An 18,331-nucleotide genomic window follows, 5' to 3' on the forward strand; every position below is an offset into this window, starting at 1 on the left:
AGTAAGCCCAAATGAGTTGGTCTGATCGCTGAGGGTGTTGGGTGACAACGACACGCATCGATAAGTTGGTTCGGAAGCTTTCCGTGACACAGCCACTGGCATTTTCAAATCTTATCAGACAGATCGGAATGCAAGTCAAACTGTACAGTACTTACACCAGCAACATGACCTCCAAGGACGGTATGTCTACATTTTAGGGAGCACTGAGTACTGAAGTCTGAAGACTCGATTCAGTGCTCATCGGCTGTCATCGGCGGGACCGGTCTGTATCATTTGGATAACCTTACTCTTATGTGAGCGCGATGTTTTTGCCCATCACGCATGCCCCGTACTCATCACATGTAGCGAGACAGTGAACCCAGAGACGGTAAGTGTTTCATCACCGATCGATTTCCTCAAGCGCTGCGCCCAACGACGTTCCACATAGCCATGGGGATATCCCTCCTCGCCGATTGCCATCTGCTCCCTGAAATCTGGCACTAAAGTTGCCTTCGTAGCTCGTCATGGAAGGCATCACAATATCTCCCCTTCTGTAGTCCCATCCCGCGCTAACATTGCTGCGCTGAAATCCCTGGGCGTCCGGGCTATCCTTGCATTTAGCTCTGTCGGATCACTCCGGGAAGAGATTGTACCAGGACATTTTGCGATTCCCACTCAAATAATCGACAGGACCAAAGGTATCCGTCCTGCTAGTTTCTTTGAAGGAACTGCCGTTGTGGCACATGCGACGTTTGGCGAACCCTTCAGCTTGAAGCTTGTTCGTTGGCTCGAAGTCGAAGTGGGAAAGGCACTGAAAGCGCATGGGAATGGCGTCGTTCTGCACAAGGATAAATGTATTATTTGCATGGAAGGCCCTCAGTTCTCCACTCGCGCCGAGAGTATGATGTACAGAAGTTGGGGAGGGGACTTGATCAACATGAGTGTCCTTCCAGAAGCAAAGCTGGCACGCGAGGCGGAGATCAGGTAAGGGCTGAGGTCACAAATACTGAGCTTATGAACCTGACTCGTTCGTCTCACAAAGCTACGCTCTGATCGCTACTGCCACCGACTACGATTCCTGGCGTCCACATTCGGAGGTAGTGACGGCTACGCAGGTCGTCCAGACCCTCCGGGCGAACGCTGATACAGCAAAATTTGTTGCAGCCTCCATCCTAGAAGATTTACACGTAGCAGCACTACAGGGTGATATACTCAGCGAAGAGACGGGGAGCATGAAGTATTCTATAATGCCGACGCACACCGAAGAGAGTGAGGAGGATACCAAGAAGCTGGCGTTCATCCTTCCAGAGTACTTTCGATCCAACGAATTGGCGAATTAAGGACTGCGGGCGTTGTATATTGTGAAAAAATAGTCGTGTAATTATTATGCATATTCTGGATCGCCTAACGAGAGGCGTAGGAAATGCCGGTATGTTGAAACAACGGTTTTCACTGTTCCAAAGTCACGGGCTCACCGACTTGCGAAGTTCCCGGAAAAACAAGCCACGGTCGCGGTCTCTACGGAGCACTTTTGTGGATAAAGTTCTGGCGTGTTTGACGGTACCAATCTTGGTCAATTCTGCGTCTCAATTTCACGGAAGGGCGGACAGTCAAGAACTGCAATACAAATACAGTAGAAAAGGTCGTAATACATACGATTGGGACCGCCAAAATCCAGTGCATTATGAGAATTTTGCACTATCAGTATGCAATTTATCTGTTGGGAAATGATACCTGATCAAATTTTCCCTCAAAACGTTGTGCATTATGTGCTATGATATATGCATTATAACCTTTTCAACTGTATAAGAAAAGTTCGATCCTGGTATTATTCGGGGCCGGTCCTGACCGCACGTAGCAACTTGTCGGTGTATATCATTAGGAGAAAAAAGCTGATACGGAGTCCCACCAAACCCTCGTTTGGAATGAGCAGGGGGGTAATCTGAAGTGCATGAAAGGTTGAGAAGGTTTGACCGGAGCTTGGAATTACATAACGCATACTAGTACGCTTGAACCCCATCCCATCACCCCTCCTCGCACTGCAAAGATGTAGTAACGACTTCGAAGGCGGAGCAACCATCGGGAGTGACGTCCTCTACGTAGGAATTCTATGTAGTGATTGAACGCTTGATGGCCATCACCGGCTGATCCTGATACCCCATTGAATATCGCCGTCCTCATAATTGGCCGACAGAGATCGAGACCAAGCGTTCAAAGGACTCTCTTATCACAGGTCTGCTTGTAAAATGTAGCATGCCATCAGGATTACCGCGAGGCAAACACTCACGGAGGTTTCCACTAATTTGCATGCGGGTCAGTTCTGCTGATGTTTCATCCCCACGGAAGACAGAAGTTTCCGACCACACCTGATTGCTCAGGCATTTAAACTGGAATCCGTCGTGAGCGGAACGAGGCGGGGAAATCCTAAGTTCAGGAACTCTGCATTGTGATGTGTTAATCCCATTCAGTCCCAGTGCGGTCTAAACGAAGTTGCCGATCGGGATCCTTTCGTGCAGCCGGTCGGTGTGCTTTTGTTCCAAATGATATTCCTCGTTTCCATGTGCTGGGCTGCGGGTCTGTTACTTAGTACACCTCGCATTCCATTTTTACATCGATGCTATGCTCTCATCTCTCCCTCCTTGAGGTTTCATTAATCATTGCTGTCACTTTGGGATCAGATAGGCGCTCGAGGCCACATGCAGTCCTCAAATCCTGCGAACGCGCCTATTAGCTACAGCGATCTCCGCCGTCCTAAATACAAGAAATGAATGATAGTATCAACAGGCGAGCGCTCGATCTGGCAGTGCAAGCACATGCTCAAGAAACAGGAATAATCATGTGGGCCTAAGTATATTACCAATAGGGTCTTACGAGTACTTATCGCTGCCATATTCGGCTGTTTTGATGAGTTTTCCGACGATCGTGATTTGTCGGATGCGCCGGTGCACAGATAATCCAGACTCCAGCTTGCTCGGATCCGGGGTTGTACTGGAGCCCCATCGGCTTACCACTATCTGCGATAGCCACAGTACCTTACGTGCCTACGCACTATTTCTTTCATTCTCCTCGTCCGACCTGGCAACGTCACGTAAAGAAGCGTTGACTCTTGGGCGCTCCTGACCTTCGATCCTCTCGTCCGGTATATGACCGCCGCCTTACTCATCGACTCATAGCCATCCGCGCTCGTGGAACCACAGTTGTGATGGCATTTCATAAATCCGCTGACATTTAACAGCGTTGGCAAGGCAATTAGGGAAAGTCCTATGTGGAAGACTTGCACTGGAATGCTACATACTGCGATCTATACACGACGAAGGGCAGATGATGATCAAATGGCAAAAATGGTCCCCGCCGTTCGAGGAATCGAAAATGGGCAGATTGTGTGAGTCAGGGCTGTCCAGGGCTGTCCAATGTCCAAGTACAATCAGCTGTTGCCAACAACTTGCTAGCTCGGAAATTCGACCTCGGGTTTGGAAATCACGGGCAAGTTGATGTTTGGTGTTCGCGCATCGCAGACGTCCTAAGTAAGCGAATCCGCGTTCCATCGAGTCGCTGATTAGTGGCCAAAATGAATCTGACAGCATTTCCCCGGGTTGCTTGAATCGTGGTTGCTGTTTCCTGAGATGTGGTACAGTTACGCTACCTTGAGTCCGGCTTATCAACCTCCATCATGGGTGTCGTACACCAACCGTCGGCGTCGTCGGAGGTGCCGTCGGCTCCGCAGATCGCGATGGCACATCAGGGAGCGGACTAGCGGTACCACCGGTGGTGGAACTGTCGATCGCATCCTGCATTTCTGTGATATCGACATTTCGCATACCATGCTTGACGCATCGTACCGCGAGGCATGGCTTCCTAGGCCGCTTTGGGCGTGGGCGTGGGATGCGTGAGAGGTAGGAGATAACACGCGGCTGGCATGAATAGAACAATTATTTCACAAGCTAGAGAAGCGTTATTTGCGGTATCTAAAGTAATCAGGACTAGATAGACGCACGAACCTGTGCTGGTGGTAATGGAGAGCTGTCCATATCGGGATACGCACGTAATGTAGGTCCGGTGTATTTGTTCAAAATGCGGCAACCTGGGCGATCTTCGCCCGGCATGCGGCAGAGAGCGCCTAGTCGGCTTTGCACTCAAATAGGTGGGGGTTCTTCGGAAGTGACTTCAGTGAAATGTGAGTGTTCATCATAAACTCTAACCACGTTTCAGAGTATATTTTGTGCATTGCGGAAAGTGGTTAAGAGAACAACACGGTCGTACGCAGGCGTGCAGTATCACGGGGAAAACCGAATGAAAGTATGCACGGCCTGTTCCGACGCGCTAGACTCGTTGCAGGCTTCGACAGCGACTGCGGGTGGCATTGGAGTGAGTTGACTTTGATAGATAGATATGCAGAGTGGTGAGAAGCTCACTTTGAGACTTTGATAGGCATGTAGATTTGCTGTGGAGGATGAGCTGCGGAGTCCCAGTTCTCAGATCAACATATAAATGATGGGGATGCCCCCATGAGTAACGACAGGACGGAGCATGATCTTGCAAGTGCTGTGTCATCAAGAACAGGCAACGTATCCATGACTGTTGATTGGACGGGTTTGTGTGTCGTGAAGATGGGTCTATCGTCAACTAGGGATGATCTAGTCAAAGAAGGCATTCAAAGTGCCATGAGGGATATGGATATGGCAGGGGGGAATTTGGTTCGTACCGAGCAGTAGCCAAGAAGGAGTGAATGGATTCCTAACTGATGGCGACAGCGTTTATATCCACGGAGGCAGTAGATGGAGCGTAAAGCATAACGCCTCGGGAGGAAGCCCAAAGCAATGTAAGAAAGAACGTAAAAAAAGCGGCAAGGTCAGCCACCGATGGGAGGACGGGTCTCCGGTACGACGGCAACCAGTTCATTGTCGACTTATGATGGACCTGCGGTGGATGGATCTATTACTGGTCGTGGCAGTGGCACCAGGCGCGAGGGCCGCTGGACCGATCTCCTGTTTCCTGACTACTCATCCGCCCGGGCATAGGAGAAAGAGTCGTGAAAGGGTAGAGACGAAAAGGAACAGATACCTTGTACCCAAATACGGATACGATCTGCCTAATCGGAGGGGACGAGAAGATCGGCGGATATGTAAGAACTCGTGACAAGAAAAGAAAAGGAGGGAAAAGGGGGAGTCACAAACCTAAAAGGCAAGGGGATCAACGCCATTCCGGAAAAGGAAAGAATGACTGCGGTGCGTGGTCGAGATATATCTTATTACGCAAGGTTGAGCGGCCGCCGGGTCCAAATCGGGGATAGGCACTTCTGAACGAGAATGATTTTCAGGTCAGGGGAATACTCGGCAGGACAGCAAGCAATCTGCTGCCGAGAGGGGGGTCAGCCAATCCGGGGAGGGGTCGCGTACAGCACATGCAAGCTAAGACGTTTATCCGCTATGTAGCCCTGAACCTGCCGGCAGACTGACATCCAAGGCCTGGTTGCGGGGCCTTATGGAGCGAACCGAGGTGGACAACGTGTTCTGCTGACGTGATGCGCAAGGATTTGCTCTGGCGGGCGGACATCAGTCCCAACGGGTGTAATTTGGACAGCCCAGTTCCATTCCTGGAAGGACGAGCGGGATCTCAATACTAACCAAGCTGCCGTGCGATCCCATCCATTTCAAGCAATTCTTACTTGGGTATATATAAAAAGCAGCCACCATCCCCCTCACAACACCCCCACCCCATCCTATCCCATCCCTCTGCTTCTCCTCTCCCCTCCTCACTGCTAAATCGCTCCCACATGGCTCGTCCTGTCGTGCCTCTTCCCAGCATACGGGACATATTCCCAGGTGCGTCCTTGTAGAGCGATCGTCCGCATCGCCGAACAGGGGCAAATCTATTTTCCATTAGAAATGTCCATCCCTTCTAATCCATTGCATCCACCTTCAAACCTCCGGGCATCTTCCGCCAACTCTTCCGTGCGTACCGTTTCTCTTATTTTGGCGCCTCTTTCAGACCCTGATCTCTGCTTGGCATCTGCCCGCACAGGACCTTCTGGCTACTCATCCTATCTCTCCAACAAGTGGGCGACCCGCAAATTCACCAGACGCCCGCCATCCTAACGCCGCCATCTCGTTCCAACATCCCCAAGTACACTCTTCATCCCCATCCATCAGCCCGAATGAAGTTGCCGCCCGTCCATCGCAACTCCTCGAGCCACACTCACATCCGTCTCCACGCCACATGAATCCACCCAAGTGTCCTCCGAGTTATTCATTCAACGTGCTGCGCGCAGATCCCGTTACGGCATCCCTAGAGCACGTTGCATCCAGCACCACACTTCGTCATCGCGGCGTAACAGGTAATTCTCCTACGGCACAGACAGGTGCAGGCGTCACCAATGGATCTGCACCTGCTTTCCGTGTGGCAATGGCACCCATGGATCAGCGTCCCTCCCATCGCCACAAGCTACCCATGCAACCTATCATAAGAAGCACAAGAAATCCACCCAGTCCAACCAGTCCCCGAGATCCAGACCTTCTCCTCCACATACGTCCTCACCACTCTTCCTCCGTGTTGTCCTTTTCTGTCTCAGACCCCCCTAGTTCCGCTTCCACGATCATGAGTCATGACGGGCGTAGATCATACCTTCGGTCTTCTGAAATCATGACAGCACCTCTCTCAGGAGAAGGCCGAGGGAAAAAACATCAATGTCCTCACTGTGGGAAGCGCTTCAATCGTCCCAGTAGCATGAAAATTCATGTCAATACCCACACGGGTGCCAAACGTGCGTACTTCCTAGACTTTTTTCACACCTCTTGGGCTTTCCGCTGCTCTCTTATGAGGCCTACCCTGTTCACATCCAGCGATATATGACCCTCTGCTTTTGATTTTTATGATCATCTCCGAATCGCCAATCAGGGCTGATGGCACTTCGACAGCATATCGGTGTCCCTTTCCCGGCTGTGGCAGGGAATTTAACGTTAACTCGAATATGCGTCGTCATTGGCGAAACCATTCGAGGAGCGGGGCGGGAGGCTTAACCGATGGCGGTGATATACCATTTGATGCTTATTCCCACACCGCGGTATACCAAACAGGTCAGCCTCGGACACTACAAGGTGGGTCGGGTACACATCCTTCTTTGATGTCTCCGCCAGCAACGAACTCGAGCTTGAGTGAGTCAGAGGAAGACGATGAGGAAAGCGACTCGGATGAGGAGGGCTCACCGCCTGTCACGGATGGTGATGGTGATGTTGTTATGAGTGGACACAGTCGCAGGCGTCATAGTATTGCTGGAGAGGCTCGCTTTGCTGTGCCTGGCATTCCAAACTGGGAACGACCGGTCTCCTCGGAGGTTACTCCTGTATCCACTAGGGCCGCACATGGTCCCTCGTCCCACCCTTCCGCCGCACACGCCAAATCCCCCCCTCACTCTTCGGCACATGCCCTCCATGAAAGTCCTGGCTCGCAGTCAGAATTCATTTACAAGCCATCATTGCCAGCGTATGCGTTGTCGTGTACAGACACGCGGGTATCTACCGTCTTGAGGCCTGCCTTCACGCAGAGTGTTGGCCGTTGGGCCATCCCAACAGACACGCGCGTGCGTGGAGGATGATCATCTTAACCGACAGCAGCGCAGTCATTACGCCGTCAATGACGCGTTGACCCCACAAATGACACAGCGGATTCTCCATCATCTTTTCCCTTCTGGTTAAGGACATCATCCATTCTCTTCACGAACACAACGCATGTTCTCATGACTAGAATTGTATGTCTGCTACTCCCATATCTTGTTTCGCGTCCAGCAGGCTACGCCCATGTACTACTGTATACGTACTCATTTAAATTACTTAATCTAAACACTATGTAGTTCTACATACACACCATGCATACATACCTATATCTATATCCATTGATCGAGTGTGCGTGCACAGGTATACTTTTCATTCATTCATTAGCTTGTGTATGCGATCCGCAATGCTGTCAGCAGGCGACAATCCTGCACAGCTCTTATGACGCATGCATGCAACCGTCCCCGACGCAATGTTGAAACCACGTACCACATACCAGGTGATGGTGGCCAGCGACAGCCCCGTGTTGGCGGTGGTTTGATGGGTAGTATGGGTGCTTTTTCAATAAGTGACTATGAATCGTTCGCAGTCCCCGTCATTAGACGTCAGACAGCCAAGCTGGTGGATATGGAAAGTGCTTCATTGCAAGTGCCATTTCCCAAGGGGGATATCCGTGTTTTCTACCTGCCGCGGAGCCGCCGTGTTCAAATCAGATGGACAAAGACCCATCAACCTACTACCGTATCCACAAAGCCCTCCGGCACTAAAGCCTACCACCATACTACAAGCGCAAAGAGGACAGCTGCCGCTTGTCGTTATTATTGACCGTCAGAGAGCTCTCCTTGGGCGTGGTGCTAGTCTCCGACTCTCCGTGGATCAAACGCCTCGTGTTGAAGCAGATCGAAGCGTGGTCGGCTGCCTGCAGGGAAGAAGCCTTCTTCGTATTCCCGGAAAATTGGAACCAGCCTGATCAGCTGCAGCAGGAGTAAGGATGCTTGGAACGACTCCTTGAGGCCGGTAAGCCATGACGCCACGGCAGCGCCACTGGTAGGATTCCCGCACTTGGCGACAGGGGAGCAAGTGCCAAGGTCTGCTCCTTTCCCCGTGTTTGGTCGGCGACTCTTGGCGTGATGTGAGTTTCTCATGGGCTGCAGTGAGACGTACATGAGCTTCAGAAGCTGTGGAGAACCAGGGCCTCCCGAGGATCATGCCAATGGTGTTGACATATGTAGAAGGGTCTGTCCGTTCATAGCGGCACACTGACCGCCATCTACGATCAAAATCCTCAGCCCTCCAGTAGTCGCGGCGCTGCGAGATGGGTGGATCTTGCATCAATTTTGAGTACTTGGCAGGGTCGGTATGTATGGCCAACCGGATGGAGGTTGCCATTCCACGTATATACATACTCCTATATTCGCACCGACATGCACGTCCCGCAAAGTCAGCTTCGCACGCAACGGATTCCAGTATGTAAGTATGTACAAAGTTATAACAGTACACTGTTACATTCGGCGCTGGGCGGTAGGCTTTGTCGAAATCCGCGGACTCCTGAGCACGGTGTGTGATAGCATCGATAACGGACGAAGCTTGTGATGGTGGGTGAATCCAGGTCACTAAAAATCCCAGGACAAATCCACAGATAAGAGTCCATCCCATTCATCCCATCGCACCAAGGAACATCCATGCACAAGCGGTTATACCAACGAGATCTGCCCGCGCACCTGCGCACCGTGTACCCATTCATTCATCCAAAACGTAAACACCCCATGAAGCAGCGACTACCACTGGGCTGTCCGGACCACTGGTGTCTGGTCCTCGTCCATGAATCCAAGGACATCATCGAACTGCTCTGCTTCATCGACGGCGCGTTTGTCTTCTTCTGCCCAATCCCAACCCCTCCCATCACCATCACTTCCGAACCCACCCTCATCCAAATCGCCATCCACAGCCCTACCTATACCACCATCATGCGTTGACGGAGTAGGGAAGGGATACCCCAGTAAAACCCGATATGCCTGATCCTTCGGATGCACCCTCGAGATCCACTCCAAGATGCCTTCTCCCATCATGTTCTTTCGGAGAGCGGACCCGATGCATCTCCCGGCGTAACCGGTCTAAGCCTTCGCCAACACCCTCCTTGAGCGACTTGATCGGTAATGCTGTTGCACCAAAGGATCGCAGACGACCTGCCGTGCCGTTCGGAAACATTGGGATACTCGGTACGCCAGATGGCCCATCAAGTCCTGACGCAATTGCGTTGGCGAGAGGCTCGTCAAATGAAGACGCAGCACGATGGTCCAATCCACCATGCGTACCCGCGACGAACAGTTCATTGGCACCTCTGATAGTACCTTTACCCATGTTCGAAGCTGTGCCACCCCCAACGTAATTCGGTTCCACCTCGCGACGCACAACTACTTTGTCCCCTTTAACACCGAAGTGGAGTCGTCGGATAAGCGCATGATAATCCTCCCCAAGTGTATAGAACAAGAATTGATGTGAGAGATACACTGAACGAGGAACGCACTCCGAGTGCCGGGAAAACGTGGATAGCTCTGCATGAGCAAGAGAACTACAGCAGAAACCCATCGAACATCAGCGATTCTCTCAATCTAAGGAAAGGAACACGATCTCACTCGGAGACTTCAACCCTCTTCCGCTCACTCATCTCACTCGTCAATTGCTTCACCTCACCCCAATCCTGACGTCTCCTCAATTGCCAAGTTGCAACTGTACGCTCCTTACCCGTGAGTTCCATAGAGGCATCAAGGAGCTGCTGCGTCAGCCCTGACGTCTTTCTTCCCTCTTTGGAAGACTGGGTTGGGGGGGAATTACCTAGCCAACCAGTAGAGCCTGTTCCAGGAAACGAAATGCTCGTGGTAAAATTCGTGATCGGACTCGAGATGCCCGGCTCTTTCGGTCGCTCTTCCATAGTGATACGTCTCAGCGACAGAATGCCGGAAGGTGGATCGAACACCAGGATATCCTTATAATTGCGAGACCGCAATGCAGAGGGAAGATGTCCTAAATCAGAACGTGCCGAGGAGGTACTCGGCGAAGATGCTACTGCTAAGGGAGGTGGAGGAGGAAGTAAATTTCCAGGCAAATGGATGTCTCCGGAGAGGAATATGAAAGAAAGGGACCCGTGTGGGATGGATCCAGGCGCAGGGTTTGGTCTTGGAAATCGCAAACGCGCAATTGGGAGTAACTCTGTCGACAACGGCTGCTGTGCCGAAAAAAATGAACATGAATTCAGCTCGCGACACACCAAATGCACACCAGTAACAAGACTGCGACAGGGGGGTTTACAACTTACGGGTTTATCCACATTCCAAATCCTTGCGTCGACATGGCTCCTGTGATCAGGCCGTCCTCCATATGGGTTAATCGGAAAAACGTGCACGGTGCGTTTCCCACTTCCGACTGCGACCCATCTTCCGTCCGGAGATATGTCGATCCCTTCAATGATGCCGGGTGTATGACCACGACGGAGGTTGTATATGTGCCATGGCGCGCCGTCTCCAGCTGTCCAGGATGATAGATCAGTGGGACATCCTCCACCACCTGTGTCTTCTTGTGTTCTCGTTCCCGTCGCATCCGCGGTGGCTCTATTACTATCACGCCTCCCCAACTTCGGCACTGGCCTCAACTGAAACATTCTTATGACCTGCCCATCTATTGGAGTTACCGCCACCGAATTCCCATCTCGGGTAAATGCCAAATGTCTTATCCCCTGTCGTTTCGCAACGACGAACTCAGCGACGGTATCCGGCAGTGCGGATTGGGTACGGTTGAGGAGCGGAGAGAGGTCAAGGACTTTGATGTGGGATGGTTGATCACGTTTGGGTGTCCACCATTTGTCGGCGCTTTGGCCGTGAGATGGGGTGGAATCCTGAGAGAAACCTTCTTCTACACGATGGGGACCTTCATGGGCCTGGCCCGGATGTTCGTGCCCTCCGGCGGGAGCGCTACGGGAAAAGAACAAACTACCAACCCCGCCCGCGACAGACGAAGGGAGAAGAGGTTGGTCCGGTCTAGTCTCGCCCGTGGCACCGCGAGACCCAACTCGAGACCTCGCATACTCAGTTGCAGCACTCAATGCCATACCGCCAAGGGACTTCATTCCACTTAACACCGTGCCTCCCACTTTAAAAGCCGTATTTCCGAAATCCGCCTGCGAAATTTGCGATATTCCGAATGGTAATGTCGACGAGGAAGATGGGAATGAAGAAGAGCGATCGTGAGTACGTGGATGAGATGGTGTACCGTGTCCGTGTCTATGAGGTGCGTCTGGTCGAGGAGGCTGAGAGGCGAACGCGAGAAGACGATGGGAGAGAGCATAAACTGGGACAGGATCGCTCGCTTCCGCTTCTTCCTCTCTTGTCTCCGTCCTTATAGGCTCGTCTGTTTGCCGGTGATGACTAGGAGGGTCTATGTTTGATAATGATACAGTTCGTAATTGGTTGTTGGTATTCTGTTGGTTTTGTACTGCAACTGACGTCATCGACTTCAAGCGATTATAAACCAAGGAAGAAGAAGGAATAGTATGTAAAATGGTGTATGACGCTGAAGATAGAACATGTAAATTGATTGGATTTATTGTGCTCTGGAACAAGAACGTTGCACGTCGGCGCGTCAGCGAGTGGGAGAGGAAAGTAGCGGAGGGCTTACGATGACAGTGAAATGAGTTCCAGAATCGAAGGATGAGACATTGCGAAAGGGAAGGCGCTTCACAATTTGGTGGGATCGTAACGAATAAATAACCATAAAGGATTTCGCTTTAACGTGGCATCTATCCACCACCATCACCCCGTCAGATAACGAAATGCGCGGCGGTCCATAGGAGAAAGACGAACGCACATGACGCCAATGAGAGGACGCAGGCCTTTGAAATGGACGTCGTCAATCCCAGAAGGAGAAGCCAGCACGCCAGCGAATGAGATGCGTCCCCAGGACGAATCTGTCAAGTTCAGTATTTCCGAGACGGATCCTAGATCTGTACAGTCCCATATCTGACATCCGCAGTGATACCCGAGGAACAGGATGCATCTGGACCAAAGTTAGCGAGGAAAAATAATAAGTTGGGGCGGTCTTGCCGAGGGGTGCCCTCTTGTATCAACGTATCCCAACGAGACCATAGTACGGGGTCGCCTTCGCCGACAGTAGGGTACGCTGTAGAAGGTGATGTCGGTTTGGAAAGTGCTACAATATCCTCATCCTCCTCGGATCCGAATAGTGTGTCAGATTCGATGAAGTCGCCACTATAGATCCTTGTCAACCCAGAAGAATGCTGTACCCCGGAAGTGCCACTAGGGCGTCGTCTATGAGGGGGGATTTGAATGTGGCGTTCTCCAGACGGAGCGGCGGAGAATCCAGGGAGAGCGTCAAAGCTACCGAACGAAACGGGCCTCGAGACGCGAGGTGGGGAAGGGGCGGCAGTGGGGATAGAGATGGAAGATGGGACGTAGTTGCGGACCGCGCGGGAGAAGGTTTCTAACATCGTAGGTTCACTGGGGTGGAGAACGTTAGCAGGAACGAAGGCGAGACTAGATGGAGGTCGTGCACGTGAAGCGGACTGGTGTACGCTACAGTGTTGCAGCGCACCAGTTGCAAGGACGAGTAGAATGGACCAAACAAAGGACCACTTGGCGAGCACGTTGCGCCCGCGTTGCACACAGGATGTGATCGACTCACCGAGCAAGGACAGGAGACCTCGTATGACCCTGAGCCGAAGCTCCCGGTTGGGAAGATGATGGGAGGACAACTACGAGTGGCGCAGGTGAAAGTGAGTCACCCTCATGTTTGACGAGGTGCTCATCGTCGTCTAGCACTTTGGCTGCCTCACCAGGAGGGAGGGGCTGATCAGAGTGAGGATGGCTTTCTAGATGAAGATCCGAAGCAGACAAGGGAGAATTATCGAGTTGTATGAGAGGAGTGGTAGGTGTATAGGCAATATGGTCGTGGTCTGGCATGGACTGACGTTGTACATGGCGGTTCCTCCTTGATGGCATCAAAGACAGTCGATAAGGATAAGTTCGGTCGCACAGAAATAAGAAAGAAAAGCCCTGAGAGTGAGACCTTGTAAATAAATACAAGTCTACCCAAAATGATGCGAGTCAGTGGCTGCAGACAGAACAGGAGACCAGCAGCGTCATTCAACCACTCGTCGGCGAGCGAGTCATACTACGATAACGCACGGTGCCGCATTAGGTCGTTCTGGGGTTAGGGTTAACACCCCATCAGCGTGAAGGCTGCGAAACTCATTGCCATTGATAATCGATATTCTGCCGGTCAATCAGCTCAGCTTCCATTCGTTCGTGGGAGTACTTGACTCGTAGTTCAGTGATCATCAGAATGACAGCTTTGCCTCAGCGGTATGGCTGGCACCAGACCAGTACTCGAGCGCCGTCACTCACGTCGCCAAGCCTTGCACAGCAAGATACTACCAACATGGTATCTTTGCTCAGACAGTGAGCCCGATCCATGGATATGGATACCTACGCTCATAGCTGCTACGTCTGACCACAGCAGGTGACCACAGCCTGTCGCACGCTGCAGCATCAAAGTGGGAGCTCACTACTGTACGTGAGACCGGACCATGTACTGGTCTACTCAGCGAGCTGAGACAGGATCTCAAGACCTCACTAGTTCATTGACGGGAGGCTAGGTGATGGAACATTCCAATTGCGCCAGTCAGAATCATGTCCGCACCTCGTCGCCCGAGATATGCCACCTGCACGCGCAAACACAAAGTAAGGGGGAGCCATTGTCGGGATGCTTGGAGCAAGTGTGGTAGCCACTCGGACCTGTGCCTTTACTGTAACAGATGACTACTCGCTGTAACAGTACCTGTTCCTGTGTCGATTCTTTATGGAACCCCTGAGCACTCCAACCCGTTCGGCATTCCGGTTGTGCATACCGGCCTCATTTTTCAATTTTTCAACCCACTTACAACACATCCAGTCACACCCTGAGATTCTGGCTTGGTCCTTGGACTAATAAAAGCAAGCATGAGTTGCTGAGAACATGCAGCAGTGCCTCTGTGACAAACACACATACTAGCCGTGAAGCTTTGGAGCTTGAGCTTGAAATGCCGCAGCTGGGCTTGTGACATGTTGGTGTGTACAGCCAATAATGATGAGAAGGCGTGCATTCAACCCTAAACCTAACCTATTACTGGTATCATGCGGACTACTTTCTACGCCATGCTTTATACCAGGTGTCTAAAATAATACGACATGAGTGCTACTATAGGCATAAGTCCGTGCTTGCAGGATGTACACCATAGTACTGTGAGTTGGCATGGTTCAGATCTGTGAGAGTTCCATATGTACGCACGGATCGTAGAATAGTCCGAGTCGCGCTCCTCAGAATTCACCGACGGCCCGACGGGCCTTCTCACGTGTGAAATACGATGCCGAATCTTCATGCTTCCTGCCAGAACTTGTGCCAGCGAGATCAAGATAGAGGGCAATTAAATAAATATTTTAGCTCCGCGGAACCAAATGGCGACCTGAGGATGCACTCGCCCGCCAGGGACCAATCAACGTCCTATAGCCCTCTTCGCATCGAACTGATGCAGAAATATAACGACTCGATACATACGCTGTGACGCTCCCATGGAGTGCTGAGCTGATATGCTGTGGCTATCAAGTGGTCGATTTGGACTCCATTTAAAATTGGATGAGGACAGCTAATTCACTTATTGCGATACCTTTGACGTATCACCGGAGTGGAATGGGGTCCGGCAGCCCTGGGAATGACATCGGCGCTCGTTTGTTCCCTTGGCGAACTTGTGTCTTTAGGTGCCTTCATGGATCCGTGTTCGTTCACGTCTTCACTGGGTAGAGATTTATCTGGTCTAACATTAATATATATCGGGACAAAGACCCGATACAATGCAGAGACACAAGGACTCTGCTAGTCAAGTTGCCGTGCGTGTTTCAGTCGCTGGGGGTTCGCGACCGGCAGTATTTGAGCTGTGCAAGCACATATGCATGGTATGTGCAGGGCAAGACAAAGATCATCGATCACCTTGTCATTTTATCATTATTGCTGTGTTCCTACCTGTACGTTATTTTGATCAGACTTATGACGCTTTGTCATACACGGGCCAAGAGGAACCTGAGGAATCCCGTGAACATATTTTTATCTTAACTGGATACCATGATCCACTTCAGTTTCAGGTACGGAAGACACTGGATATCCTTGCGCTCATCAGGCGGATATAAAGCGTTCTCTCGAAACACGAACGCATCTCACATCCCCCCTTACATCCCACTCACTATTACCCCGTCATCGATACTATGTCTCATCACTGCCAGGGTTCGATTAGCAGCTCGGATACCGTCACGGCTCACCACGAGCACTCAGGCCGGTTTTGTCCAGTCGTAGGGGACACCCATGCTTACTGCCCCCATCATAAGGGGGATGCAAGGTCCCCCTGTCCGGCGTTAAACACCCTCGCGAATCACGGGTATCTGTGAGTGCCGTATCTGTATATCTATATCTCGTCACGGGTGGAAGGACGTACTGACGTTGTCGATAGGCCGCGCGATGGTAAAAATATCACCATCTTCGGCCTCATACGCGCTCTTAGAGAAGGTTACGGCCTCTCAACCGCCCTCGCTGCAATACTCTCCATCGGCGCCGTGTTGATGCTGGGCCAATTCCGTCAAATTTCGCTCGCAGACCTGGCACGACATAACCTGATTGAACACAATGCGTCTTTGTTCCATCGGAACGCGCGTGACGGGGAGGAATATGCACCGCGGTGTCCAGATTGCAGTCTATTGAAGGCAGTGGTGCGTCAAGGGGGACATTACAAACCCGGCCGAATCACACTGGAGGATGTCGCGAACATTCGGGCTAAAAGGGAGATGAATGATATTCTAGATTTCACCCATGCCGAAATCGCACGTGGAGAGATGGCGATCGCAATTGGGGTGTTGGGGGGTCCAAACGCGGACAAGGAAGGGCTGGATTTTGAGGTGTTGAAAACATGGGTGAAGTATGAACGTCTGCCAGATGGATGGAAACCAGACCATACCCAGGGCTTGTACCACGCTTACAAGATGGCCACGGTCATCAGGAACAGGATGAATGACATCAAGAATGGGAAGCTGGTGAACGTCCTAGAAGAGGAGGACGCGACAGCAGCAGCGTTCGTGATGTCGGCAGCACACGAACCCCAGGTTGCACCGAGTTCCGAGTGATAGGATATTTATTTAATTCGCTCTCGCATCTATCGTTATAACTTGATATGTATTCTGCTACCCTATTACGTATATGTTAGTTACAATCTGTTTTGATTATTAAGTAGCAACCAAAGTGACGAACCAGGGTGATGACTAAGCACATAACCCCCTAGCTCCCTATCTACACCGCGCAGATAGCAGTGACAGAGTCGATGTCTGCTTCACTCAACGGCGTCCAGCCGACGCTCTCCGCTCTCCTAATCGACATCTCCGGCACGTTGCTCATTGGATCGGCGCCGACGCCCGGCGCCGCCCGTGCACTTGCCCGTCTCCGTGCCGCACGCGTCCCCTTCCGATTCTGCAGCAACACAAGCAAGGAGTCCACGCAGGAGATATGTCGGCGCTTGGCGGAATTATCGATGCACGTCCTCCCAGGTGAGGTGTGGACAAGCATCGGCGCTCTCAAGGGGGTTTTGAGGGACACCGGCGTGCGGAGGCCAGCATACCTGTCTGCCAGTGACGGACCATTAGAGTATTGACAAATGTATCGTGACAGGCCTTACACGCTACTCTCGCAATCCGCACGCGCAGAATGTCTGGGTATCGATTCCGGAATGACAAACCATCATTCACAAGATGACACTATAGAGCCATATGACGCTGTCGTCGTTGGGCTGGCACCCTCAGTGTTCGACTACGAGCATCTCAACACCGCATTTCGCATTCTCGTCAGAGAGCATCAAAATGACAAACAGCTTCTCGAGGCGTCGCTGTCGTCGCCTACGTCTAAACCGCCACTCATCGCACTACACAAAGCACGTTACATTCAGGCCTTCGATCGCGCACTGTCTCTTGGGCCAGGCCCATTCGTGGCTGCTCTCGAAGAAGCCTCAGGCACCCGCGCACTGGTCGTAGGTAAACCGACAAAATTGTTTTTCGAGACTGTCATCAAAAGTTTTCGTGACGGCACGGCCGCAGAGATGACCAAGGACGCTGCAATGACTGACGGTGGAGAGGGAGGTAACATTGGTGATGGTGGTGGTGGGAGGATCGCTGTGATAGGGGACGATGTTTCTGCGGACTTAGGCGAGGGTGCCATCGAGCTTGGGTTGTGGAGGGTCCTAGGTGAGTGCTCCGTCCACCCATCATTCATATCGCCCTTCATTTGCCTATTCATCCCTTCCATTCTTTCCACGCGTGCTCGTGTGTGCCAAATAATGTCCACATACTCCACTTGTTTTGCCTGCATGCCTGTCGGCTTTCATTGTACAGTCAAGACGGGAAAGTATCGTGCAGGCGATGAATCACGCGAGGGGGCATATCCCCCAGATGAAGTATGCGAGTCCTTCGCAGACTTCGTCGATCGGTTCCTCGATCAGGATCGTTTTCTCCAATCCACGTTTTTCAACTGCTCCAGGGACGAGACTGAGGTTGGGGCTGTCGGCCGAGGGAGTCCTTTGGAGTAGTGGCTAGGACGGAAATAGAGATACACGTTGAGAGTCTGTATTTGCGAATATTGGCGCCTTTCAATTAGTCTCGATGGACCCACTTTGCAAGCTTATCGGGGGAACATGACTTGTTTGCCGTCGACAAATTGGACAGTTCATT

The 18,331-nt window shown here is 51.7% G+C and overlaps 6 protein-coding genes across 6 annotated transcripts; 5 read left to right on the forward strand and 1 right to left on the reverse strand.

Moving 5' to 3' along the window:
- On the forward strand, positions 1 to 1,718 carry F5J12DRAFT_853135 (nucleoside phosphorylase domain-containing protein). The gene is made up of 6 exons (XM_051746594.1): positions 1 to 68; positions 123 to 180; positions 224 to 293; positions 346 to 367; positions 428 to 963; positions 1,022 to 1,718. The coding sequence occupies exons 2-6, from the start codon at positions 129 to 131 to the stop codon at positions 1,317 to 1,319; spliced, it is 978 nt and encodes a 325-aa protein (XP_051596688.1). The 5' UTR covers positions 1 to 68; positions 123 to 128; the 3' UTR covers positions 1,320 to 1,718.
- A 3,012-nt stretch (positions 1,719 to 4,730) lies between these two features.
- On the forward strand, positions 4,731 to 5,200 carry F5J12DRAFT_853149 (uncharacterized protein). Its single transcript, XM_051746595.1, has one exon. The coding sequence runs from the start codon at positions 4,888 to 4,890 to the stop codon at positions 5,113 to 5,115; it is 228 nt and encodes a 75-aa protein (XP_051596689.1). The 5' UTR covers positions 4,731 to 4,887; the 3' UTR covers positions 5,116 to 5,200.
- Positions 5,201 to 5,672: 472 nt separating this feature from the next.
- Positions 5,673 to 7,903, forward strand: F5J12DRAFT_351826 (uncharacterized protein). Its single transcript, XM_051739004.1, has 4 exons — positions 5,673 to 5,801; positions 5,863 to 5,930; positions 6,001 to 6,739; positions 6,894 to 7,903. Exons 1-4 carry the CDS (start codon positions 5,753 to 5,755, stop codon positions 7,568 to 7,570), a joined length of 1,533 nt encoding a protein of 510 aa, XP_051596690.1. The 5' UTR covers positions 5,673 to 5,752; the 3' UTR covers positions 7,571 to 7,903.
- Positions 7,904 to 8,933: 1,030 nt separating this feature from the next.
- On the reverse strand, positions 8,934 to 13,695 carry F5J12DRAFT_853155 (uncharacterized protein). Its single transcript, XM_051746596.1, has 8 exons — positions 13,221 to 13,695; positions 12,623 to 13,036; positions 12,387 to 12,575; positions 12,198 to 12,318; positions 10,843 to 12,132; positions 10,163 to 10,752; positions 9,533 to 10,098; positions 8,934 to 9,480 (listed from the first exon to the last, which is right to left on the reverse strand). The coding sequence occupies exons 1-8, from the start codon at positions 13,535 to 13,537 to the stop codon at positions 9,305 to 9,307; spliced, it is 3,663 nt and encodes a 1,220-aa protein (XP_051596691.1). The 5' UTR covers positions 13,538 to 13,695; the 3' UTR covers positions 8,934 to 9,304.
- Positions 13,696 to 15,552: 1,857 nt separating this feature from the next.
- On the forward strand, positions 15,553 to 16,862 carry F5J12DRAFT_351983 (Chloroperoxidase). Its single transcript, XM_051739005.1, has 2 exons — positions 15,553 to 16,008; positions 16,075 to 16,862. Exons 1-2 carry the CDS (start codon positions 15,833 to 15,835, stop codon positions 16,739 to 16,741), a joined length of 843 nt encoding a protein of 280 aa, XP_051596692.1. The 5' UTR covers positions 15,553 to 15,832; the 3' UTR covers positions 16,742 to 16,862.
- A 73-nt stretch (positions 16,863 to 16,935) lies between these two features.
- On the forward strand, positions 16,936 to 18,189 carry F5J12DRAFT_725592 (HAD-like domain-containing protein; the record flags this gene model as incomplete). Its single annotated transcript, XM_051741650.1, has 4 exons — positions 16,936 to 17,231; positions 17,280 to 17,683; positions 17,738 to 17,848; positions 17,996 to 18,189. 4 exons carry the CDS (start codon positions 16,936 to 16,938, stop codon positions 18,187 to 18,189), a joined length of 1,005 nt encoding a protein of 334 aa, XP_051596693.1.
- Positions 18,190 to 18,331: the final 142 nt, after the last annotated feature.

This window comes from Pisolithus orientalis, assembly GCF_024613125.1.
Source record: "Pisolithus orientalis strain OTSU chromosome Unknown F5J12scaffold_36, whole genome shotgun sequence".
Taxonomy (NCBI): Eukaryota; Fungi; Basidiomycota; class Agaricomycetes; order Boletales; family Pisolithaceae; genus Pisolithus; species Pisolithus orientalis.

Bases quoted from the DNA above. Each gene is read 5' to 3' on its own strand.
- F5J12DRAFT_853155 (XM_051746596.1), bottom strand. From the start codon at position 13,537: ATGCCATCAAGGAGGAACCGCCATGTACAACGTCAGTCCATGCCAGAC. The intron at 13,037-13,220 runs GTGAGTCGATCA...TCTCCACCCCAG, and splicing joins AGGTCTCCTGTCCTTGCTCG to TGAACCTACGATGTTAGAAA. The intron at 12,576-12,622 runs GCAAGACCGCCC...ACTTTGGTCCAG, and splicing joins ATACAAGAGGGCACCCCTCG to ATGCATCCTGTTCCTCGGGT.
- F5J12DRAFT_853135 (XM_051746594.1), top strand. From the start codon at position 129: ATGCAAGTCAAACTGTACAGTACTTACACCAGCAACATGACCTCCAAG. The intron at 181-223 runs GTATGTCTACAT...TGAAGTCTGAAG, and splicing joins CAACATGACCTCCAAGGACG to ACTCGATTCAGTGCTCATCG. The intron at 294-345 runs GTGAGCGCGATG...CATCACATGTAG, and splicing joins TTGGATAACCTTACTCTTAT to CGAGACAGTGAACCCAGAGA.
- F5J12DRAFT_853149 (XM_051746595.1), top strand. From the start codon at position 4,888: ATGATGGACCTGCGGTGGATGGATCTATTACTGGTCGTGGCAGTGGCA.
- F5J12DRAFT_351983 (XM_051739005.1), top strand. From the start codon at position 15,833: ATGTCTCATCACTGCCAGGGTTCGATTAGCAGCTCGGATACCGTCACG. The intron at 16,009-16,074 runs GTGAGTGCCGTA...CGTTGTCGATAG, and splicing joins CTCGCGAATCACGGGTATCT to GCCGCGCGATGGTAAAAATA.
- F5J12DRAFT_351826 (XM_051739004.1), top strand. From the start codon at position 5,753: ATGGCTCGTCCTGTCGTGCCTCTTCCCAGCATACGGGACATATTCCCA. The intron at 5,931-6,000 runs GTGCGTACCGTT...CTGCCCGCACAG, and splicing joins CATCTTCCGCCAACTCTTCC to GACCTTCTGGCTACTCATCC. The intron at 6,740-6,893 runs GTGCGTACTTCC...GCACTTCGACAG, and splicing joins TACCCACACGGGTGCCAAAC to CATATCGGTGTCCCTTTCCC.